Genomic DNA, 24936 nt, shown 5'->3' with positions numbered 1-24936 from the left:
TCTAATGTGATAGCATGGTTATCTATACGCTATCATCATGTATGCAATCTAGAATCCCAGGAAACCAGCTTTAGATTTATGAAAGGCAAAATTTCTAGTAAAAAGGAAATCATATGCTTATCCAGTCAAAATGATCTACTTGCAAAGATGTTTATCGAGCCAAAAGTTAATTAATTCCCTTATAAAAGGCAGCTCATCAAGTCCATTCAGAATATTTATGATCCAACGAAATGTTTTGGAACAAGTTGAAGAAACCTCAGTGCTGTTGCAAGGATGAAGTTTTTGAAACGACACATGGGCAACCAGATGTCTAGTACTAAGTCACTAACCCAAGGAGGTGGCAGCACTTTCTACTGCCAAGATGAATTATATATTACCATTACAGAAGAATTGCATACATCCAGAGAGATATAAGATATAAAATCTACTAGTATTTGTCAGAAGACAGCGTAAAAGTGATAATAGTATTATTATAACAAGAAAAATGTTTTTGTGAACATTTTGGTTTCCCTTCTCTTTTCATCCAAAATAAACATAACCAGAAAGAGAAAACCATGAGTAATTCTCTCAAACAAACAATCAACCATATAGACAAATCACAGTCACCATCAGCTTCAGAGGCTAAAACAAGTGAATGCCATCACTGCATGCATAGCTGATTTCTCTAGAAGTTTACAGTATGGTACAACATTGATTGGTTTTCTTAGCCTGCTTGTAGAACATCTGTTTCAATAACCAAAGTTAGGTTTCAATGTTAGCAACAACATAATGGTTGTTCAATTGAATTTAGATGATAATGACAATAACAGTTACAACCCTCCATGTTCAGGACCATTTGAAGACAAAAGATGGGTATGCTGACAATCCATTATGATATCAATTTACTGTGTAGTGAAGACAACAAAAAGTTCTAAAAGGACACAAAAGAAAAAAGGAGGGAGGGGGCAATTAGTAAGCATGATAAATAGGAAAGAAGCACAGGCCTCACTGAATATAGTTAGATTAGATGCATATGCAAATCGGTGAATGCATGTGGAATTACATTAAGGCTTCTACATGTACCTGGGATGCCGCGCTGAGGTCTGAACTCTTCTCAACTAAACTATCCAGCCTCTCACCTCGTGCAAGCACACTATCAATAGTTTGATGCTGCATCAAAGAAACAATCATTTCAAAGAATGAGAGAAGAATTAATTTCAATCAAACGCTAACACAAACATAATAATTCTTTCGACATTTCATCTTCAAGTTACATTTTAAACAGCAAAAGTTGACACAAAACTCCAAGAGATGAAGAAATTACAAGACAATAATTCAGCATAACTAACATTGGTTGCTATTTAAACCATTAGCTAGCCAATATTCCTTTCAAATCCTCGAGTTGAGAAAATGAACGGATGGCACTTATTAACTGCTTGATGTGCCAAACTTATCAAACTATGACACAATCTATTAATGGATCTGTAATCAATTCCACAAGGAATTGCTGCCAACCATTAGCAATATTTGCGAGTATGAACTAATTTGAACAACTCATATGCAAAGAATGGAACCTAAACTCACTTCATTGGATAGCCATAAACCTTTTCCTCTTTTCTAAATAGCCACTTGGCAGTTGATATAACCTAAACTTGAACATTTCACGACACCTTTCTTTCCCCTCAATGACAATAGGCTATAACATCAACAAATTATTTTACCTCTTTTCCAGTCATTTCCCTGACAATAGAATATGAAGGAGGGAACAGTTTAAGAAAACAGTAGACTTGCAAATTCTACTCCTATCATTCAACAGGAAAAGCAAAAACCATTTTCCATAACATCACTCCTACTATACAACATCCATGATGACCTTAACTAGTTTGCTATTTATAAAAAAATATTTCTATGAACTGTTATCAATGTATCACAACATTAACGCAAAAACAATTTCAATCTAAAGCATGCCTTCTGCATATTACAGAATCAACAACCAACACAAGTATGAATAGCCAACAAAATGATAATTTGAAGATGAAGATTGCATGGTATCATTGACAGGTGAAAGCTAAAGGGAAAGCACACAAAATCATCAGATCTATGCAACAACAACAACTTCAGCGAAATGCTTACAAGGATGATTTTAGTTTCATCCAACTCCCTCTGAATTTTCAATAATTTATCCGCCTCTGCAGGGTCCTGAAGATGGAAAGAGGATCAGAAAAGTTTTTTCGGAAATAACTCCTCTAAAGCTCCGAGTAATATCCTTTAAAATAGCTTTTGAGATGAATTTGAAAAGTATAAACTATAGCAAACATGTATGAGAAAGAAAACAGGCACCTGAAATTTGGTCAAAGCTTCATTCAAATAGGGCCAAGGTTGAGTGCTATCAGCTTGCACAGATCTCCATGATTCCCCAAAATTTTTCTGATATTCATCTAGCACCTGCCAAACATTATCTTGAAATGTATACAAGAAACAATACAAACTCACGGATAAATTCTACAACATCAAAGCGAAGAACAATAAAAGAACAGATGCACACCAAATGTGATATATGTGACCCATGGACACTTGACATTATCTAAAACTTTTAGGTCATGTTTGGTACACAAAATTATAATAGGATAGGATAAGATGATATTATTATAAATAGTATTAGATTAAATAATGTCATCCTATTTTATGCTTGATGCATGTAAAGATTAAGATAGCATAATTTATTTATTGATCAAAATTATCCTTCCTTAAAATTTATACGATTTAAATTATTGATATAATTTTTCAAGGTATAATAGGACATGTAAGTTTAATCCTATGGATTAAAAATAATCTTCTCCTGGATGGATTGAACCATCCTATACCAAGAAAATGATAATCCTCCTTATAATCTTATATAGGATGATAATCCTCCTCCTAATCCAATCTCTTTCAATTAGATACAAACCAAACATAATATAAAATGATTATCATACTATCCTATCCATCATCCTATGCAGCAAACACGACCTTAATGCAACATATATATAAACACACAGACTCACACATACACATACAATATCTTCCTCCATCCATCCATCTATTTATCACTATCAGATGCAAAGTGAAATAGAACCTCTATCTATCCACAATATGACAAAGATAAAATATCCAACATATGTGCCAGGCAACAAGCATAAACATGAGTGAGTTACTAGTGAACATCAATAAAAAAACTAATAGTATTTAAAAGAAAATTTTAACTGTTATTGATTCTTGCTATATAATCTTGAAACAAGGCAGTTCAAACCAAAAAGTAGTGAGAACTGAGAACTTTGCAAAATTGTACTTGAATACTTAATACAACTAACAGAAAACACCAATACTGCAGTCAATAAGATTGGATGACATTGAAGCTTAAAGCAAATCATGAAACCCAGACAAAAAAAAGGAGTTGCAGTTTGTTTTGTTTACCTGGTTGAGAAGCGAAAAGGCACTTCGAACAGGATAGTGATCATCCATAAATCCCAAGGCAACAAGTCCATTTCTGTTGTAAGCGTGTACCTTGTACTCTACATTAACATCACCAAACAACAAAATTAGAATTAAAAAAATTAAATATCATAATTTTCATCATAATCAACCAAATCACCTTCTCAAACCTAAAATAGAAACAAAATTCACTAAAACAGAAAGATCACATATACATATGAGGTCAAATCTTTATCAATCGTGAGAAAACATACCCGAAATATGAGTTTTCTGTTTTTACTACTAAAATCCCGTTTTAGAACAGATTAAAAAAATTCTCAATCTAATACAAGAGATAATATGAAAGATCCAAACAGGGTGTTATCAATCATATGACACAAATTTAAGAAAGTTAAAATCGGAAGCGAAAAGAGTTGAAAATCGGACGGACCTTCGTGCTGGACAGACTGGCGCTGGCCGGGAGGGGTACGTTTGGCGACGGTTCGAGAAACAAAGACGATAAACTCCTTGACGCTTGACCTTTGGAAGTAACCGAAATGGCTCACATCGGATGCGTTCGCTAGTATTATCGGATCGGATCCTTCCGGGTTGCACTTCAACACCAATAACGACGTGATCTTCATCTTTCTCTTTATCTCTGTTTTTCTCTCTCAATTTTTTTCCCCAAGAAAAAATTAATAATAATGATAATAAATTTTATTTCTTTATTTTTATCTCTCTGCGAAGAATTCTTTTTCTTTGTTTGGTTCCAGGAAACTCGTAAGAGGAAAAAGAGAATGGGGAATAAGGATCTGGTGTAGTCGATGCCTTTTTTCGATTCGTTGCAATCGCTTGGCTGGCTCGCATTTAATTATGTGCCGACGCACAAAATAATTAAAAAAAAAAAAGGAAGATGCTGGAAGTTTGATACATCAGGACCGTTGATCTGTTTGGTCCCACTAGAATCTTATATTATGGCCGTTATAGGGATTTCCCTTTTTACTTTATAATTTTGAATAATTAAAAAGACGTGATAGGGGAAGAACTAAAAAATAAAGAGAAAGTGTTAGGACGCAATTTTGGGATAATGTGAATATTTAATAATATTTAAATTTAAAAAATATATTATTTATAAATTTATTAATTAATTTGATTTAAAATTTATTTATGTATTTTATATCATTATTTAAAATTAATAAAATTAAAAATAAATATCATATTAATTAATAAATTTTTAATTTAAATATTACATTAAAAATTTTAAAATTTTAAATATTATATTAAATAATTTATTATAATTAATAGCTCATTTATAACATTAACCTTTTTAATTCAACAAAAATCCGATTCTCTATTAAAAAAAAAATGTAAGCTTTTATTGATTGGTAACTCATCAAATTCAGAAATAACTACGGTAGATTCCTTTTTTATATTTACTTTTTAATTAAAGAAACAAACAAAATCTTTTTTAAAAAACCAATTCGTTTTTCAAAGTTTAAAGTTATAAAAATAAGCTGAAAGAACCAATTTACCCAATTAAATGACCAAACTTTCTAGCAAAATATAAAATAGAAATAAAATTAGAGTCGTGAAAAGGTTTGTTGGGGAAGATTTTTAGTACGAGTAACGTGAAACGGAGGTGCACAAAGGTAGGGAGGAGAAAACAAATACAAAAAATTGAAAATGGATATAAAATTATGATATTTGATTTAGTTCAAATTAAATTTGATTATTAAATATATATTAAATTTAAAATTAAAAAAATTAAATCAAATTATATTATATATTTTTATTAATTTATATATATGTTTTAAATTTTTATAAAATAAAAATAATTATTTTTTATAAAAATTTATTTAAATATATTACAAATTTTATTAAATAATATATAAAAAATAAAAAATTAATTTTAAAAATCAATAAATCAAATTAAATCGAATTTATAAAATTTAATTTAAGTTAAATTAAAATTTAAAAATTTATAATATTATATATTATTAAAAAATATTAAATCATATCGATTCAATGATACACCCTCTACACAAAAAAGGGGTGATAGGTGTAAGGGTGAGACTGAGTCGCCAATGGCTGCAGGGTTCGCTTTCTCTAGCAAAAAGTTGGTCTGCGCCGGATTTCTTATTGCATTCTAGTCAACTTCGCAATCTAGCTCGACCCAAAGGAGTGAGAAGTGGTAAAAATAAAGCTCTACCTAATCAATGAAACAGAAGCAGGGACGGTGGCACGCCTTTTCCACAAGATTAAGAAGCTTTACTAGTATTGGCGTGCTACGGCTGGAGATAATAATGCAAGGATGATGACCAGATTTTTTGGAAATGTTAAGTATGATATGCAGCTGAGGTGGGCAAAGATTTGTCATCTGAGGGACTACTCCGACGACAATCGCACTAGGGCTAACCGTCTGAAAGCCTCCCCGACCACGGCCGTCGTGTCAATAGAGATTGCTCGGTAGAGAAGACCATGGGGGATCACCATGTTATTGGGATTACCCTGTTGCTGGCTAGTGGGAACTTGTCATTGCTGAGCCATGAACAAGTTACTCTCATGAGTTCACTGTGTCGCTGGTAATTGAGAATATATAGAGTCACTTCCTGTTGTGATGCTTGTCCATGGACGAAGCCTACCCGAGCTTGCAATAAGATGGATGTTGGTAGTAATTTGTTAACTGCCTATAATGAGGATTTTGAAATATTATTGTTTTTTTTTTTGTTTTTTGATAAAAAATAGAATTTGAGATAAATAAGATGATTAATCTCTAAATCAAGATCAAATGTTTTGTATCTGATAATTTAAAATAAGTGATTATAAATTATATATTTGATATGATCTCAATAAATGATCATCGAATTCAAATTTAAAATGTTTTTATCGAAAAAGATAATCGACTGAAGCAATCAAGTGAATATTATTATTTAAAATAAAAAATTTATGTTTTATCCGCTGTGAGTGTGTTGCGGGAAAATAAATTGTTCTTAATATAATAGTTTTGTTGGCTAAATAATTTAGCTTACGGTTTAGAATACTTCAAGCTTGGTAAACCAAATTGATTAAAATAAACCCACCACAATTTTGAGCTCTAAAAATCATAATTTTTTTTTTCTAAATTTGAGTTAAATTCGAACACGCATATTTGACACTTTTCTATATCAACATTTGAAATGTCAATTAAAATTCTAAACCAATTGTCATTAAGTTTCTTCTACTCCCATTTGATTAATTTTAAAGAATTAAAGGCTTTAAACTTTAAAGCTTGCTATCTTATAAATTGTATGATGTTAATGGTTATGGTTATTAAATTAATCACAATACTTAATTAGCAAATGAACGACAACATATATATATATATATATAGTTGAGTGAGTTATAGTTTTTTTGTTATTCTCGCAATCAAATATTTGATTGAATGATTGATGCATGATGATTGGTCGAACAACATGATTTTTAATCCCCACCCTCAAAAAAAAAAAAATTACTATGCTTCTTCTAATCTAACCCTTAAATATAGAAAAAAAATTATAAAACTTCTTAAAATAAACCATGAGCAAGATTTGATAAAAGCAGCAAGGAGTTTCAGAAAACGGCTAAGCCGTTAGGTTTCTAAGTTGTTTCCCGCTTATGTCATTTGTTGTCCAAGAAAACAGGAACAATAATAGCATATATAACTATCAGCCCCCTTAATATAAAAGGACAAAAAGAAAGAACAAAAAATAAAAACTGGTCATTCACTCAAACAAATTCTGACCAGCTATTAATGCGAAAATTTTGTAGGGGAGTTATCAAAACAAAACTTTAAACCAGTTAATCTCCCCTACCTTTTTTTTTCTGTTCTTTTCATTACATTGCATTCCCTTTGTGAGTTTCTTCCATATTTTATGTGAAACTTGACAGGGAAATGTCCTTTTGCACATCTGATCAATCAAGGTTCAGGTAAGGTTTTTTTTTCTTCTCTTGTCAGGAGAAATGGGTATCCTAAGATATGTTTTGTTGATGATATTGTTTTTGTTGTTTAATGGTTTTCTTGTTATGAAGATCGGGCGTTATCAAATTTTAGATTTATGGATTTAAGTGATCCTTGTCACATCAAATGACACAAATAAAAAAGATATGAGGAAATCTTTGAGTTGTAAACCTGTGCACCCCAGGAACAAAAAGGTGTCTGATATCAAAACTTTGATAAGAAAAAGAATGCGTTTTGATTGTTTCTAGCAAATGATCAATATATGATCAGTTGGTGTTATGGTTTTTATGTCATATATTCATGTTACATTGGCCATTGGATTAGCTAATAATCTTGTAAACAAATTTGCAGGATTTTTAGAAGCAAAATGATCAGGTGTTTGCTTTTGATTTCCCTGTTGATCCATGCCTCTTTAGCAAAAAAACAAGATCAACCTACTGAGCCTCAGGCTCCTCTCAAGAAATGGCTAACTTTAAGCGGTAACATAAATTTTTTTTCCCAGCAGAGTCTAATCTTTTCTTTATTTTTCTTCCCCTCCTTTAACAAATATGTTTGGTCTCCAGGTGACCCACCCCTGGTAATTGCTCGAGGTGGATTCTCAGGGCTTTTTCCTGAATCTAGCGCATATGCAAATGACATGGCCAATCAATTGAAATTTACGGAAGTGGCTTTGTTCTGCAACCTACAGCTGACAAAAGATGGCATTGGCATATGCCTGTCAGATATCAGGCTTGATAATTCAACAAACATAGGAATGATCTTCCCAAAAGATCCCAAGTCCTATAACATTAACGGACAACAGGTTAAGGGTTGGTTTGCTTTGGATTACACATCTGATGTAATAATAAGCAATGTTTCATGTAAGTCTCAAATCTTCCTACTTTATTAGCAATATCTTATTTCTCTATCCGAAGGAAGAATGTCGAAAGAGAGTCAACTTGGTACAAACTTCCTAATAACTTCTGTTTTGGCATGTTCTTTCCCTGGCAGTGGTTCAAAATGTATTGTCTCGAACAAATGCATTTGACCGTCAACTGCCGGTATCTACTGTTGAGGATGTCACAGGAGTTAAACCCACAGTGTTTTGGTTGAATGTTCAGGTTTCATATTTCTTTACCAGCTCTTTTTTCTTGTTCAGAGAAGATTTTCTCCATGAATGAGATTAACTCAACAGCAAAAATGACCTCCCTAATTTGTCTGTTCTCTTTTCGCAGTATGACGCTTTCTATACAGAACACAAACTCAGTGTGTCAGGATACCTTGAAAAGGCTATGAGATTTATGGGAATAAATTTCATTTCATCTCCTGAGATTGGTTTCTTGAAGAACATAAACGGAAAGATTAACAGAGTCAGGACAAAGCTCATCTTTGAGTTCCTTGATCCAGATGTGGTTGAACCCACAACCAAGCAAACGTATAGCTCAATATTGAAGGATCTTTCAACCATCAAGACATTTGCATCCGGAATTCTTGTCCCCAAAGGATACATATGGCCTGTTGATGCAAACAACTACTTGGGAAATCCTACTACTCTTGTGGCTGATGCTCACAAGCTTGGCCTAGAAGTATATGCTTCTGGTTTTGCAAATGATATGCCAGGAAGTTACAGTTATAGTTATGATCCAACAGCTGAATACTTGCAATTTATTGATAATCCCCAGTTTACGGTTGACGGGTTGCTGACAGATTTCTCCCCTACAGCAACAAACGCCATTGGTGAGCTTATTAACTGCTGTAGTGCTGTGCCATATTTCTGTTTTAATCACAATTCTTATAAACATATAAAAGAAAAACCAGTCAATCAGTGAAAACAAATTAAACAATTATAGCATGAATTGTGATTAACCCCCTCCGAATGGTCTTTTTGATGCAGCATGCTTTGCCACTAATGAAACCGCCAAGCCCAAGAAAGGTAAATGCTAAGTTTGAATCCTTCAAATAAGTTGTCTTTCTATAACTTTAAAAAATAATCCTTTTAGTACCATAAATTTAGGGATACTTGAAGAAAAAATATAATGTTTGCCTGCGATTTTGTGCATTTACAGGGAAAGCTTTGATCATAACTCACAATGGAGCAAGTGGGATGTATCCTGGTTGCACTGATCTCGCTTATGATCAAGCAGTAAATGATGGAGCTGACGTAATAGATTGCTCAGTCCAAATGTCCAAAGATGGAGTAGCTTTCTGTTTAGATTCAGCCGATTTGACAGGGGATACTACTGCAATGCCTACCTTCGTGGCTCGCTCTGTCTCCATTCCTGAAGTTCAAAAGGATAAGGGAATTTTTTCATTCGATCTTACATGGAGCGAGATCCAGACCTTGAAGCGTAAACTTCTTTAACACTTTCGCTACACGCAGTCCTACAAGTTTGATTTTATAATCTTCTACCACATTCCCGCTAATGATATATCTTTCTTTCTTCAGCCCAAATGGTGAGCCCTTTTGGACAAAATGCTGGCTACCAAAGGAACCCTGAAGCCAAGAACAAGGGTAAATTCATGACACTGGCTGACTTTTTGGAGTTTGCCAGGGCAAAGGCAGTTTCTGGAATTTTGATCAACATAGAAGTAAGAATTTTTATTTTTCTGCCACTCCTCTTCCTTTTCTTTCCTTTCCACAGCCATAATCATTCACCTATAGGGGAATCTGTTGAACTTTATAATTATGTACATCAATTATGCCGGCTTTCATTCTGTGACAAAATCCTAACACTGATGCCTCTCCAGAATGCTGCTTACCTGGCATCGAAAAAGGGTCTCGGCATAGTAGATTCTGTTACAAAAGCCTTGAGCAATGCAACCTTTGACAAACAACAAACTCAACAAGTCTTGATCCAATCAGACGATACTTCAGTTCTGTCCAAGTTTCAAATTGTCCCAGCTTACAAAAGATTGCTCCGCATTAACAAGGAGATAGGTGATACGCCTAAACCGACAGTAGATGAAATCAAGAAGTATGCTGATGGAGTAGTTGTCACAAGACCTTCCCTGATATCAATTGAAAATGGCTTTACTAAGGCTCAAACGAATGTTCTCGATCAAATGCATGCTGCAAACATCTCAGTATATATCGCTGTTTTGAGAAATGAATTTGTTGCACTTCCATTTGATTTCTATGCGGATCCCATGGTAGAGCTTGCTACTTATGTTGCAGCACTAGAGGTTGATGGGGTTATAACAGAATTCCCTGGAACAGCCAGCAGATATATGAGTGAGTGATTCAACCATAAAATTTATTTCGTGCTATTTTCATCATGTCAGAAGTTACAAACTGAATATTTTTCATAACTACAATTTTGCTTTGGTGCTGCAGGGAGCCCATGCGTGGATCTCAATGGAGAAATTGCCATCATACCCGCTGAACCCGGTGCACTGGTAAAGCAAGTTCCTGCCATTGCACAGCCACCAGCAAATCCCCCCAATCCGCCGCTTGAGGTTAAAGATGTTGTTGACCCTCCACTACCGCCAGTAACCAATCTATCATCCTCTACAGCTTCACCGGGTTCCCCAGGCGCTCCAGCACCTTCTTCTTCAAGTGGCTTGACAATTACCACCAACTTTGGTCTTTGTCTAGCAGCAATTATGGCACTCCACTTACTCTCTCTGGGACATTGACCTTAACGACTATTAACTCCAAAACTTCGATTTTCTTTTTCCTCCTTTTCTTTTTTTTTCTACAGCAAATTTTGCATGATTGATTATTGTGTTTATTATCTTGATATTTCATGGTTTGTATTCATAGCGAACAAACAGCTGGGATAAGTTATCATGAATTTCATATGAATCTCTGATCCGTATATATGGCCTTTATCTTCTTTCCCTAAGGGATAACCCATAAACCGGTAATAGCAATAACTTGGGTTGGAAAGGAACTTGATAGTGTTGTTGACTGAGTCTTAAATGGACATCTAAATTTTGGGTTGGATCTCTCCCTTTCAAGAGGTACCTTATGATAGTAAACTCTTACTATGAAAATTCATGCTTTAGCCAGAGAAATTACAATTCCGCATCACATCCAACTGATTAAAAATAATTTTTCCAACTTTCAAATACCCATTAATATGTGCCAATGGTATCCCCCACCAGCCAGGAAAACTCAAACCAAACAGAGAAAATGGGGAAAAGGGAATGGGGAAAGGAAAGGGAGGCTCAGATTCGCCTTTTGTCAGACAGGTAAAGGAACAAAGTCGGTGGCTGCAACAAACCAGAGTTGCCCCGCCAAGCTACGGCCTTTTTTCCTCAAAGTCTGAACTTTTATAAGCAAAAAAGAAGTCATCATAGCCCCATTGCATCCTTTTCGAGAGAGAGAGAAGAAGAAGAAGAAGAAGAGAAACAATAAAACAGAAACAGAAGAAAAGACAATGATTATTATGGAGACTGTGTTGGGGGATAATTCGCAGAGTGCAAGAGCTTGAGTGTAAGAAGGGACAAAGGGATGTCGTAGATAAACGTTGAGAGTGAAATCATAGGCTTCGCTATCAATCAGAGGAGAAGGAGCTACCATCTCCCCTGAGAGCAATGCCTCATTCTTAAACTAATGAGCCTTTCAGAAAACCCTAGGCCTTCGATCACCTACATATATGCTTTATGTTGCTTATATTTTCGTTTTATTCCACAATTATCCTTATACCCCTCCTAAAGGGAGAAGGTGAAAGACCAAAAAAGGAGTGATATTCTAGTCATTTTACATCGGTAAGAGGGTGAAATAAAGTTTTTTTTTTTACAAAGATCTTAATTCAATGGCGTAGTGATTGGTTATTCAAAGTTGTACTTTGTTTTGTAAAATATTTACCTTTTCTCATTGAATTTTCTTCTTCAGAGGTCTCGGTTAAGGATTGGTCCTTGTACAGTACTGAATCTCCTTTTGGTTCGAAAGTATTTTCTTGGAAAAACAAGTCATTTTTGGAAAGGAGTAGGCTAAGGTTTGGTTTTGACTTTTGATGGAAGTCAAAGTGAAAAAACCACCTCCGCCATGGCCGCAACAGATGGTTGCCCGTGAAGAAAGAACCCAAACCCAAAAACATAGTTCTTTTAGTCGGTATGTAACTGGAAAGCACTGGACCATGTTTGTTAGAATCGGTCATTCAACACAATTTGGAGAGAAGACGAACATTTTGAAATTTATGCTGACAAACAAAATTTGCAAGTACTAATTTACAAGGTGAACAATCACCCCCAATGGAAGGTTGATGTCCTGTAAATTGAATGCCATTTACAAGAATTGTTGAAGAATAGAAGAACGAGTAATAGAAGCTCAAACAAAATTGAAAATCCTGGAAGCACCTCTATACTGGCTTCGAAGAATTGTTGCATGTGCTTTTACCACTGGACATTTACATGGCCTCTCTGGCCCTTTGTTGAACTGCAATTTTGTTCAAGACCTCCCCTGCTGAGGTAACAAAGTAGGTCACCTGCAGTAGAGTGATTGGAAGATGCATCAGTCATTAGAGTTAGAGCTTTGGCAAGAAGAAAAGAAGATTCACACAACCAACCAAGGCCTCATTGCAACAATGGACCATACAAAAAATTTATGGATACCTTAGTTCAAACACCCATCCATAAGACTATTGGATGAAAACTATCTAGTTTGATTGCAGCATCTTTACCATGGATGAGGTCTAGCATTAGACTGCTGAGCTTAATAAAAAAAACGAACTTTATGCATAGCATTATAGTCTATAGCAGCCAATCCAACCAAAATGAGGAAAAAAAAAAAAAAACCAAAGTTTTTGTTCACGTAAAGTTACCTTTGAGGGATGCAAGAAAATTGACAGGTCGCTTCCCCTCTTCTCGCTGCGGCGCCTGAAACTTTCTACACTTCAACTGGACTTGGCTTTCTAAACCCAAATTGGTAAGGGTGTATAACCACCAGACATGAGCCTGCGTTCTCTTTAGCTTTCATCAAGATTTTCTTTTTTCATTTTGCAATTTGGTCAATCGATTATACTGGAATAGGAAGAACGAACACTGCCAATTTGAGAGGAAATCACTCAGAAAATTATTCCTTTTTATCACTTTTTTTGTAAACTTATTTCTCAAAGTACAAAAGGAGCTCTCCACACCGTGTTTCAGCCTTCAGGCTTTGCCGCACCAATTGTCAGAAAACAAATGTAAGGAAAACAAAAGAAAGGAGAAATTTGAAAAAGTCTAATCGAGCTAGATATACAAATAACGGTACCAACCATTCATATATGCCACCTTCTCCAAGTATCTTCTCTAGCCATTGCAAATGCAAAGTATCTCATCTGCTCATTGGTTAGCACCAATTTTTCTTCAAATCACAATTGAAAGCTGTAATCATCAATAACAAGTTACTCACCTCAACTCTGATGCGGTCAACTTTCTACACAGGCCAGAAGAAAGGACCCTGTCACCAAATTTACTTTTCTCGTGTGTGACCCTCATCAGTCATCACACCCAGACTATATGATCTGAGCAACACATCTCAATTTGACACTAAATGGAATATGTGCCACCATTTTGTGACTAGTTCAATGTTACATTCTCTAGTATATACACAGTAATGGAAAATTGGAAAAAAAACGTACATGGCTGGCAGCATTGCTACAATATAATAGTACTTTGATACTAATAAAACTGTAGTAGATACCCATCCCTGGAACCTTTAGAGTAGCCATTTCAAAATATATGGCATGACAAGACCTTTGGGGTTAAAGAATCAGGGGAGGTACACCTTGCAACACAGCAAAAATGTAGGTTACTTATTCCACTGTTAGTTGCTAATCCACCTTCTTTTTCGGGCTGGCCTCTCCTGTTTAATCTCTGAATCTGCAGGAGTTTCATTCTTGGCTGAAGGTAGTGTCTCGCTCTCCATCTTCTTTATTGCCACGGCATCTTTTTCCTTAGGCATTGGAAGTTTGAACCTCTCACTTCGCTTCTTCAGCTTCTCAACAGTGCCAAGGTGCCGATCCTCCAATGGTCTTGTATCAGCATCTTTGATCTCTGGCTCACCAACACCTTTATCATCACACAAAGAATGATGGTTCTCAACAGGCTCAACTGACTTACCAGGTTCATCTGGAATTTTGTTAGATTCTGAAGATCCCACATTATTAATCTTCTCAATCTCCTTGAACTTTGAGGAATCTGATGACTTGCTGTTGCTACTGTAATCCCTCTCCTTATGGCTTGTCCAACGCTCCAATTTTGAGCGCCCTCGTTTTGAGTCTTGCTGTTCGTCATCTGAAGAAGCATCTTCTCTAAGTTTTCTGGAAGAGTTATAATGCACTGGGTTCTCCTTCTTCTCATCACTTTTCAAGCCCTAACCAATGCAAAGGGTAATAATAATAATAATAATAATAATAATAGTAATAATAATGATAACAGCAATTATAATTGTTATAATTATAATAACAATGTTAACAGATGAGTTCTGTAGCAGGGCAATTCCATCAGTTAATTGAGAAGGGATGACATAGTTAACAATTAGCCAAATAGCAGTCGAATACATTGTCTTTATGGTGGCACATGAAAAGTTCAAAAACCAAAGTGCTAACCATAGGTGTTAAGTTCAAATCTCAACTTTCCTTCATATTCAAATTAGATCATGTTATCTGAAATCAAGCTTGTTATCAATGATAACTTATCATTTTCTTTCAAAAGTACAACCTTTACAAATTAAAAGGAAACGTTAAAATAATAGCAATTAGTCTACAGAGTTTAAGAAGATTTACTTAGGAATCCTTCCATTCCAAATCCCCCTGATTTTTAAAAAATGAAAAGTTGAAAAGTCTCCCCCATCACCTTGCCTCATTCCAAACAAAATCTTAATGCAAATGAACACAACATTAAATTCATACCCAAATAGCAGGACTATAGAATTCACTTTGCAGGCCTCAAAAATGACAAAGATGATGACAGCCAAATACTAAGGTAAAAACAAGTTAATAATAGATAAACAGAAAAAATCATGTCCAAGGTGCCAAGGAATTATAAACAGCAGTAAATTATTAGCATCAACATCACACCAAGTTTAACATAAGATAATGAATTTGTTATTAAACATTGCTTGCTGAAACTATTGCCAAAACTGATTGCATAACCATGGACATTGGGATCGTATGCTGTGTTTTTGTTGGAGCATTGTAAAAAAATTGAAATAAAAAGCAATAGAGCTAATGACCAGGACAATAAGACTGATATCAGAGACTAACACTACTCAGTAAATCCTCAGCACATGCTTAGGACCATAATTTGAAAAAAAAGAAAAAAAAAAAAACACTGCTTCCATAAAACGTATCTACCCTAATGACAAATCATATGCTTGGCAAAAAGATTCATGAATTGCATAGCTTTAAAATTACTCTCAATCTAAAAGCAAATATCTGGGACAGAACAATTGTGCTCGTAACAACACACAGTCCTCCACACTCTTAACAGATATATGCTGATTAAAAGATGACTCAAAAACATAAATGATCAGGTAAGTAAAATCAGAATCTCAGTTTTGAAGAAACTGAACCAACTTTCAATAGAAGAGTTATCTTTATACGTGTATGCACATGTATAGGCTCATTTCCAGAAAATTGCTGTGGTACTTTTCTCCTTATTACTAAAGAAACATTATGACCTTGAGTCTATGAAACATACCGTTTCATTGTTGTGACCAGTTAAATCTTCTTGTTTTCTCTTGGTAGAGCCCAAAGTGATTGGATCTCCACCTTCAGATTCTCTATTCTTCCTAGTGTTTTCTTTATGTTTCTTCTCATGCCCCCTTTGGCTATCTGAAGCTTTGACAGCATGGTCACTCCGAGTGCTTAACCTTTCCTGCCTGGATTTTCTCTCATCACTACTAAATTGGTGTCCGCGTGCATAAGAATCTTCACGCCCTCTATGGCGTGAGAAACTTTCATCAGCATTCCGATCCCTTCTCTTCACCTGTTCACTATGGCATACAGTCTCTTTGAGTTGGTATTCTTTTTCAGAAACTTTATATTCATCATTTGCCCTGGTATGGGCAACCCATGCTTTGTCTTCTGAACCACGGCCACTCCTCACAGTACCTCGTCCTTCTTCTCTCTCCCGCTTTGATAAACTGTCATCATGGGATTGCTTTAGCCTATGCCATTCATCCCTCTCCCGCTGCCTCTCAACCCTCTCTTTGTGCAACCAGACCTCATCTTTGTGCCGTACTGAATGATGTTCATCAAACTTGTCTCTAATTCTTTGTTGCTCATCTCTCTTACGCGGGTCTAAAATTTCATCCCTTTCTCGCTTCCTGCGACTGCTGCTGGATTCTCTGTGTCCACGCAAGATCTCCTCTTTGTCTGCATAGTCCCTCCTCGAATACTCCTCATCTTTCTTTCTTTTGCTGTGGTAATCTTCTGCTGCTTCATACCTACTCTTCAAATTATCATCTCTTTCCCTATGTCTTGCACTGACATCCTTATCATAATGAACTTTATAACTGCCATTATCCAACTGTTTTCTAGAAGGTGGATAATCATCTTTGTCACTCCGCTCGCTTTCTCGAACCTTAGCCCTGTTCCTAGAACCCATTTCCTCATCACGCTCTCTCTTCCATAAGTCCTCAGTTCTACTTTTTCTGCCGTAAAGATCATCTTCTCTCTGTTGCCAAGTACCATCAGGGTTGTCACGCTCCCTTCGCCTATCAAACCCCTCTGCTTTAATGTGCAAATTATGTGACAAGTTAGCATCAAAGGCTCTAAGAGGATAAGAATACTCTCCAGGTTTAGCCACCATCCGATTTCTTTCAATCTCAGGTCTCCCATCACGATCTTTTCTCCGGAAATTCTGATCATGATCATCAAGATGCTTCTTGACAATCCTAATGTGAGAAGAACGTCCACCTTGAACAACTTCCTCCTCGGCACCATCTCGCCACTTCTGATAATCTCTGCTGCTGCCAGATCTTGCTTTGCTGTTTTCACTACTTCTTGCAGCCCTAGAATCCTCATCATCGTCAAATTCTTGAAGCTTCCATTGCTCTACTTGAGAACTTAATTTTTCATTTTTCATGGGATCAAGCGAATTCTCATCTTTATGGGTGTCATTTATCAGCTCATCCTTAGGGCTTCCATCAGCTGGCTCAAGTTCATCATCAACATCATCCTTCTGCTCCACACTTATCTCCCTCGCATCTCTAACAAGAAGAGGAGATTTACCATCCACGCTTTCAACAGATTCTTCTTCATGGGCATCACTGAACTTATCCTGTTTACCTTGAATAGGTGTCATGCAAGGGGATCTCTCACGTGCTCTTCCCTGTTGATGCCTGCATGCAGGAGAGGGTTAGTGGAATTTATTCATGCATATGTAGTATTAACACCTCAATAATAATCTAAGACATCAAGCTAACAGAAACATAAAAACAATCAAAGACAATTAAGTAAGAAATCCTTGCTCAAAGTCACAACCAGCCTTTCACATCAACTTGATGAAGTAGCATAGTGTCACAAAAAAGCAACAATATAAATGATATTAGATAATACTATTAACTTTATCCAAAAGAAATGACAATAAATTATTTCAAGGTTCATACCTCTCATCACAAGGGCTGCCAATGTTTCCACTAGGATGCACAGGACTCTGACCCCTAGATCCAGGGCCGTATGGACATGATGCTCCTGCAGGGAAGGGCAAAGTCCTGTCGTCTTCAGGTATATTAATGTGAACAGAATTAATAGTCCTCCTTCCACCTAGCTCCCTCTTTCTACTATTATAAGCATCTGGAAAACCATCAAAATATTCAGTATCTTCATCTGCAACATCAGCTTCAGATGCAAGATCTCCTCTAAGATCCTCCCTTGGCGGATCATTTTCTGTTCTGTCTTCAACACCATTGCCTGTGGAGGAATCATCATCCAGAGTATCCTGACAGATAATCTGTTCACACAATTAAGAGTTAAACAATTTTGCATAAGCAGCCATAGACACTAAATAAGACTTGGGTTAAGTGCAATTGAAACAAGGTTTGACTGCTAACCTCAATAATTGCATCTGAATCACGGATACGAGGTGGCCGTGTATCAATGGAGGGGAGGCGTTCCCCATAACCTCCCTCCACCTGTATTGCTCTCCCAGTTGGCTGGTACAATAAATAAAATAAATAAATTATTGCACAGATAAAAAGAAATAGCACAACAGCCTACAATACAGGAATTGGTAATTACACTCATAACAAAATAGTTAGTTAATATCGGACAGCAAGGGAAAAGAAGATACAGATACAAATAAAGCACATATCTTAAGAGCTGAGGTCATGTTTGATGTGTAGGATTATTGATAGGATAAGATAATAATTATCTTATATCATGTTTGATTTGTATCTAAAGATAGGGATAGGTATTGCAAGTAGGATTAATATCCTCTTGACATAGGATTATTCAATCCTCCCCAAGTAGAGAGGATCATTTTTAATCCATTGGACTAAACTTACATGTCCAATTACAGCCTTAAAAATTATATCAATAATTTAAATTATATACATTTTGAAGAAGGATAATTTTGACAAATAAATAAATTATCCTATCCTAATTCTTACACACATCAAACACAAAAGAGGATAACTTTATTTAATCTAATCCTATTTATAATACTATCTTATCTTATCCTATCATAATCTTATATACTAAACATGACTTAAGAGTACAAGATAAATATTTAAAGGGAAACTACAAGTACGGTTGAAGAATCTACATCAAGCATGATGGCTTTTATAGTTATAATGCATGTACGGTAAAACCAGGAATTGAAGCTTACCAGTGGTGGTCGCACTCGAGCAGTTCCTTTTGTCACGTCCCTTTGTCCACCATCTGACTTTCCAAGATTAGCAGCATTAGCTGAAACCTCTTGCCCAGTTGCTGCTGCTAATTCTGGAGGCAAATCTGGATCATAATCCTAAAAGAAAGCAAGACAATCATACCCTTAACAGCAACAGCAGAACAGCAGAAATCATGCCATCAATCCAAGTACTTAACTGTTGAATGGAAACTTTTTTTTTTAGATATGCATAAGCAACCAATTACCTGCTCTGTTCGCCCACTTTCATAAACACGAATTTTGCTTTGCATGGTTGTCTCCAAGCGGTGTTGTTCCTACATGATTTTAAAATCCAACCTTCTTAGACCTTAGTTCCCACAAGAATGAAATTAGGTATCATTAAAGCTAATAATTACCAGTTGTTTGCAATAATCTTTCCAGCCCTCCTCACTTAGACCAAAGTTGAAGAAGTCAGCAAGATCAACACCAGGATATTTCCATGGCTTTTCCTCAAAACTATCAATATCAACATCAAATATGGTCCTGGAATCACATAGGTATTAATCATAAATTAATCAGGCAAAACCAAACACGGAAATTAAAAGAGTTTGCACATGATATTAGAAGAATGAAACATAACAAAGTTTGACAGAAGCCAAAAGGCATTCTGCAACAAGAAATTTGTCTCCATTTTCAGCTTCTACAAGCCAATATAAAATGGATTTAGTATAACATGCAAAAAATTCACACTATCAACTAACATTAAATATTAACATAATAATAGAAAATTGAGCAATTACTTGTGAGAAGGAAGCGTAAATTCCAGCCCACCACCAAAACCTCGTCCTGCCATATTGTTACCCCAACCAGGCATTCCAAAACCCTTTTGCATGGGAGGACCAGCTTTCATTCCAGGTGGTCTCCAGTCACCTCTACCACGACCAGCCATAGCACCCATGATTGGACGAACCTGACCTGGGGCTCCTCCAGGACCTCCTGCAGTGGCTCCAGGCATTGGTGCTGCACCAGGTCTTACATACTGCATGTAGCAGAAAATAGATCACAGCATTAATCAGAATCCAAAGTGAACAAGCAGCATAAGCCCATAAGAAAAGAAATGGGATGATCATCTAGCAAAGCAATTTTTTCTCTTCTGCAATAAAAATAACAGATTACAACAGACGATCAGAACCTTGATAAATATATAAATATGCAGCTTGTTAAAATAAACTTTCCATTGGATAATACATTCAAGACTAAGGTCAATTTTTTTCATTGTATCACCAAACATTAAGTTGTAAGTAAAAGAGACTGCTAAACCAAAATTTCTTAAGCTAAATGAAAATAAGAAATTCAATTAATAGCTTGCACCAAGACAATATACAAATAAAGAAACAAGGACATCAAAGAATACACTGATCACAACATAGAGCTAGCAATGTAATGATGGTATCTGGAAGAGGGAATAAGTGGCAAATGAATGGCGTAAGATAATCGACAAGGAAGAAGTTGCAGCACATACGTGTGCAACCAAAATGTCAAGTACAATAATAAATCTCAAGCTGTAAATCATTTAAACTCTGTGACATAAGCAATGACAAGGGTTAGGTAAATCGAATCAAGTGCCGTGTGAAAATGGTTAGGAACAAGTATGAATAGAAGTATATTTTCAGCAAAGGTTAGCAGTTGATCTTGCATTTCAAGAAACAGATAACATTGCGCTTCAATTTGCAGAGGTGATGTTACTCTCTACAGTTTCATCTGTGTTACCAATAGGCTGTGTGAACTTTTTCTTTGCAGAAGTATCTGAATTTGATCTAAAGCACAAATTACTTAACACAAAAATAAACAAATAGTTCTGAACATAGTTGCTAATCTCTAACAGCTCCTATAGAGAATTATTGGTGTAGGAGACAAGTGAAAGATTAATGGACTTATCTTCACATATTACATAAAAAAATGAATTAACTGTAATTGCGGTTCTGTACCTCATCTGCGAAGGTTTTACTATTGAAACCATTAACTAAGTACCCCAGAACATTTGAAAATCAAAACATATGACCAAACCCTTTTTCTTAAGTTGTCAGGTTCAAGTTTATGATAAGAACAAAGATCAATCAAATAACCCTTTCTTACAACTTAAAGGTCAGAATCAGCCAACAATACATCTAAAATTTTTTACCCTTGAAATAAGTGAGATTTTGAGCAAGCAGAAACATCCGCAAGTTAATATAGATAGACAAACTTCCGAGACTACGACGAGAACGATCAGAGGCTCACCAAACAGAACAAAGGTTTGTTTTACAAATAATCATCATAATGATTTCTGAGAGCTACGTTATGATCTTCAATATTCAAATATAATATCAAAACAAAAAATATGGCAAAATAATCTCCACCCAAATCTTCGCTATTTGACCACAAAAAGAAAAAAAAAACTGTTATTTATCATTTCATTCTGTACAAAGTTTACAAACCAAAAACTATACTAAATCCTAATCATTCATCAAACAATTGGGCATTGTCTTTGTCCAAATGTTTCCAAATTGTTTGATTCAACAGCAATAACAGCATCAACATGTTAACACACTGACCTTAAACTGAGAATGAAACGGATGGTACCCATGATTGCTGTACCCAATTTTTGGTGCAACCACGTTTCCTCCGCCGCCGCCAGCGCCACCAACCTTCCCTGCTTCTCCCCCTTCTTTCCTCTCCCCATCCGCCGCCTGCCCTCCTTCTTCACCCCAGTCCTGCTCCTCCATCCCTTGGTTTGCATCTCCATCAGCCACTATCACAAGCGGGTCCCCATCTTCATCGTCGTCGTCATCATCTTCCCCCATCATTCCACCTCTTTCCATAGCCAGGGGGCCGTGGTTGTTATCGTTTAACACTATCTGTAGATCATCTTCACTGTCACTATCCCAATCACCCCCTTCTCCATCGGCTTCCACTTCACCGTCTCGAATTCTGTTATCGCTTCCTTTGTTGTTCCTTCCAGAATCTTCCTGGCCAACCGATTCGGTTAAACCAGGGATTATCGGGTCCTCTGAGCCGATATCCTCGACTCCATCACTAACCCTATCTTCAATATCAAATTTAACGTCTTTGCCATCCGCATGCTCATGTTTATAATCCAGAACCATTGGTTGGGGAGCTGAATCGCCGCTAGGGATCGAATCCGGTGCTGCAGCAGCAGGGGGAGGAGGAAGAGATTTAAAGGGTGCTAGGGTTTGGGTGGCGGAAATTGAACGTGAAGCTCCGAAGAGGGTGTTAACATCGTCTTGGGATTGAAGATTGAGATCTACCGGACGATGGAGATATGCGGGTGTAGGAGAAGGCTGGTGTGGTTGCGGAGCATCCGATGACGACGAAGTAGTCGTGGTGGAGGTTGATGAGAAAGGTCTGAGAACGTCCGTGTACAGATCTCCGAACTCATCGTCATCTTCCATCGGAATTCGTTAAAAAAGGAAGAGAGGCTGAGACAGAGGAAAAAAAAAATAAAGGCAGAGTTAGGGAAGAAAGGGTTTTGATTGTTTGTTTGTTAATTGTTGGCCTTCTGCCTTTGTTAGAGGCAGGCTTTTATTTCATTTATTTTCTTTTATCTCCTTTGAAATTTCTTCTTCTTTTTTTATGGTTTTATTTATTTATTATTTTGATGAAGAGTTTAGGCAAGTGTTTTTGCCTACAAAGTTTTTTGCCTACAAAGTTAATTGGAAAAAAATATAACTAAATCAATTAAAAGATTAGAATCAACTGACTTTTTTGTTTTTTGTTACCTTCAATCTATTTAATGGTGGAAGATTATGAAAAAAAAAAAAAAAAATTGAAATCAAAGAGCATGGTCAACACTAAACTCACCTTAAGCATGGGTATGTGGCTTGATTTTTAGTTGTGCAACATTTATGGCTAGCACCCATGAAAACTAGTAATTGCTTCCAATAACCTATATGCATTATGACATGAATACCATATATTGCATTTATTTTTTGGAAGGGTTTCCTATATATTTGAGAACCTGTTTAATTAGGGGTAGTTTGGTAACATTTTCATTTTTTTTGCTTTATTTTTTTGATTGAGAACAAATATATGTTTGGTAGATTATTTTTGTTTTATATTTTTGAAAATTAAAAATAAAGTTTTGAATTTTGTTGAAAACAAAAAAAAATTATGTTTTCAAAATTTTTAAAACAATTTAGTACAGTTACAACTGTGGCATTGTTTACCCGTTTGACTATAGTAGTGCTACAATTTAAAATTTTTGTTTTTGGCGAGAATCAAATCTTTTTCCTTCATAATTTAAAAGCTTTAAGTACTTTTACCTGTTTTTATTTTCATATTTTTACAATAAAAACATTCCATCAAAAAGTATTTTCAAATTCAATAAATTAAAAAAAATAAAAAAAATATTTTAAAAATATAAAATACACAATAATACTAAACGACCCCTTATTTATTAACATTACTTCAACATGAACATAAAGTTAATGTCAATTTCAATTTATAAATAATAAAAATTAAAAAGAAATTTTTTTTTTTTGAAACGGGTTCATGATGTGAAAAAAAAAAATACCAATGATGCAATTTAAACATTAAATTTATTATTATATTTTAAAAAATGATTGTATGAATAATTAGATTACATCTTAATTAATAATTAAATGATTTTAAAGAATTGTATAAACCTTTTAATCCAAATGAAATTACAAAAGAAGAAAAAGGAAACATCTAAAATTAATTTGAAACAAAGGCAATTCAATTATAGCTAAAAATAAAAAAAATATATCGGTGGATTTTTGTATTCAATGAATGAATCATGATAAAAGAAATCTAAAAAGAATGATTACATGTAAAAAAAATGTACAAAACATTTACTGTTTAGTTTTAATAGCTAAAAGGAAACAAATTTTGAACTTGAGGGTTCATTTTAAAGAAATAAGATAACATATAATATAATTTTCAATAAATATTTGATAGAAATTTACGAGGAAAATATATCCTCTCGAAATGATTCAAATTAAAAAATATTTAAAATTTAAAATAATTTAAATTTAAAAAGATTAGAGTCAAAATTGATTTGAGAATTTTAAAATATAAAATAACTTAAATTAATTTTATTCATATTTAATTTATGTTGCTCAATTGAGTGATTTAATTTAAATTTAGAGATTTGCTTAATATTTTCATTTAAACTATTTATAATAAATTTAAGGAGGTAACTTAGTATTTTTATTTTTTTCATAGGTGCATGTAGAAAGCTAATAATATTTGTATTTATGAATTATTAGAAATTTAAATTTAAAATTTATTAATAGGAATTTTTAATATGAGAAAAAGTAAAAAGATAAAAAAAATTTTGAATAAAAATTTAGTAATTATTTAAATTTATAATATTTTATTATAATTAATCAAATTTTAAAATTTTATATCAGATCAATTGAATCCTTAAATATATATTTTCATGCAATTAATTATTAAATATATTTTTGCACTTCAATGGAGTCATATATTAAATAAAAAAAAAGTGTTCATGATTAATAAAAATTTATTTAATAAAAATTTAATTTATAAAAAAATTAAAAAATTTAATTAATTATAATAAAATAATAAAAACTTGAGTCATTGTTGAATTCTTATCCAAACACATTTTTACCCTTTAACCTAAAAGATAAAAAATAAAAGAGGGGGAAAACACATGGGCCGAGCGCGTATGTTCGATCCGGAGAAAACCAATTAGACCGGCGGTTCAAGACGGGTTGCACAGTGAAGTCCACGCATATTCGCTTGGT

General features: G+C 34.8%; 3 protein-coding genes across 10 annotated transcripts; 1 reads left to right on the top strand and 2 right to left on the bottom strand.

Annotated features, from left to right (window-relative positions):
• Positions 1-450: 450 nt before the first annotated feature.
• On the bottom strand, positions 451-4272 carry LOC111284875 (VAMP-like protein YKT61). 4 transcript variants are annotated; one of them, XM_022873942.2, is made up of 6 exons: positions 3881-4261; positions 3433-3530; positions 2320-2424; positions 2113-2178; positions 1063-1149; positions 451-723 (listed from the first exon to the last, which is right to left on the bottom strand). In XM_022873942.2, the coding sequence occupies exons 1-6, from the start codon at positions 4071-4073 to the stop codon at positions 673-675; spliced, it is 600 nt and encodes a 199-aa protein (XP_022729677.2). In that variant the 5' UTR covers positions 4074-4261; the 3' UTR covers positions 451-672. The 4 variants fall into 4 exon arrangements, with proteins under 4 accessions (XP_022729677.2, XP_089619016.1, XP_089619015.1 ...); XM_089762889.1 differs by lacking the exon at positions 451-723 and adding an exon at positions 755-910 and having other exon boundaries at positions 3881-4265; XM_089762890.1 differs by lacking the exon at positions 2113-2178 and having other exon boundaries at positions 3881-4269.
• Positions 4273-7132: 2860 nt separating this feature from the next.
• LOC111284449 (glycerophosphodiester phosphodiesterase GDPDL7-like) lies at positions 7133-11265 on the top strand. 2 transcript variants are annotated; one of them, XM_089762888.1, is made up of 10 exons: positions 7133-7374; positions 7757-7884; positions 7969-8265; positions 8396-8505; positions 8620-9121; positions 9279-9317; positions 9451-9732; positions 9831-9973; positions 10133-10616; positions 10719-11265. In XM_089762888.1, the coding sequence occupies exons 1-10, from the start codon at positions 7340-7342 to the stop codon at positions 11018-11020; spliced, it is 2322 nt and encodes a 773-aa protein (XP_089619014.1). In that variant the 5' UTR covers positions 7133-7339; the 3' UTR covers positions 11021-11265. The 2 variants fall into 2 exon arrangements, with proteins under 2 accessions (XP_089619014.1, XP_089619013.1); XM_089762887.1 differs by lacking the exon at positions 7133-7374 and having other exon boundaries at positions 7665-8265.
• A 1233-nt stretch (positions 11266-12498) lies between these two features.
• Positions 12499-23205, bottom strand: LOC111285882 (FIP1[V]-like protein). 4 transcript variants are annotated; one of them, XM_089762886.1, is made up of 12 exons: positions 21742-22703; positions 19948-20186; positions 19564-19690; positions 19414-19482; positions 19148-19285; positions 18372-18473; positions 17928-18271; positions 16016-17660; positions 13725-14687; positions 13588-13650; positions 13153-13372; positions 12499-12816 (listed from the first exon to the last, which is right to left on the bottom strand). In XM_089762886.1, the coding sequence occupies exons 1-9, from the start codon at positions 22597-22599 to the stop codon at positions 14139-14141; spliced, it is 4071 nt and encodes a 1356-aa protein (XP_089619012.1). In that variant the 5' UTR covers positions 22600-22703; the 3' UTR covers positions 12499-12816; positions 13153-13372; positions 13588-13650; positions 13725-14138. The 4 variants fall into 4 exon arrangements, with proteins under 4 accessions (XP_089619012.1, XP_022731267.1, XP_022731263.1 ...); XM_022875532.2 differs by adding an exon at positions 23009-23205 and having other exon boundaries at positions 13153-14687; positions 21742-22626; XM_022875528.2 differs by having other exon boundaries at positions 13588-14687.
• Between the last annotated feature and the right edge of the window lie 1731 nt (positions 23206-24936).

Source organism: Durio zibethinus, chromosome 6 (genome assembly GCF_047325235.1).
Source record: "Durio zibethinus cultivar Kanyao isolate XHJ-2024 chromosome 6, ASM4732523v1, whole genome shotgun sequence".
In the NCBI taxonomy this organism is placed as follows: Eukaryota; Viridiplantae; Streptophyta; class Magnoliopsida; order Malvales; family Malvaceae; genus Durio; species Durio zibethinus.
This window is presented reverse-complemented; position numbering and strand designations above follow the sequence as displayed.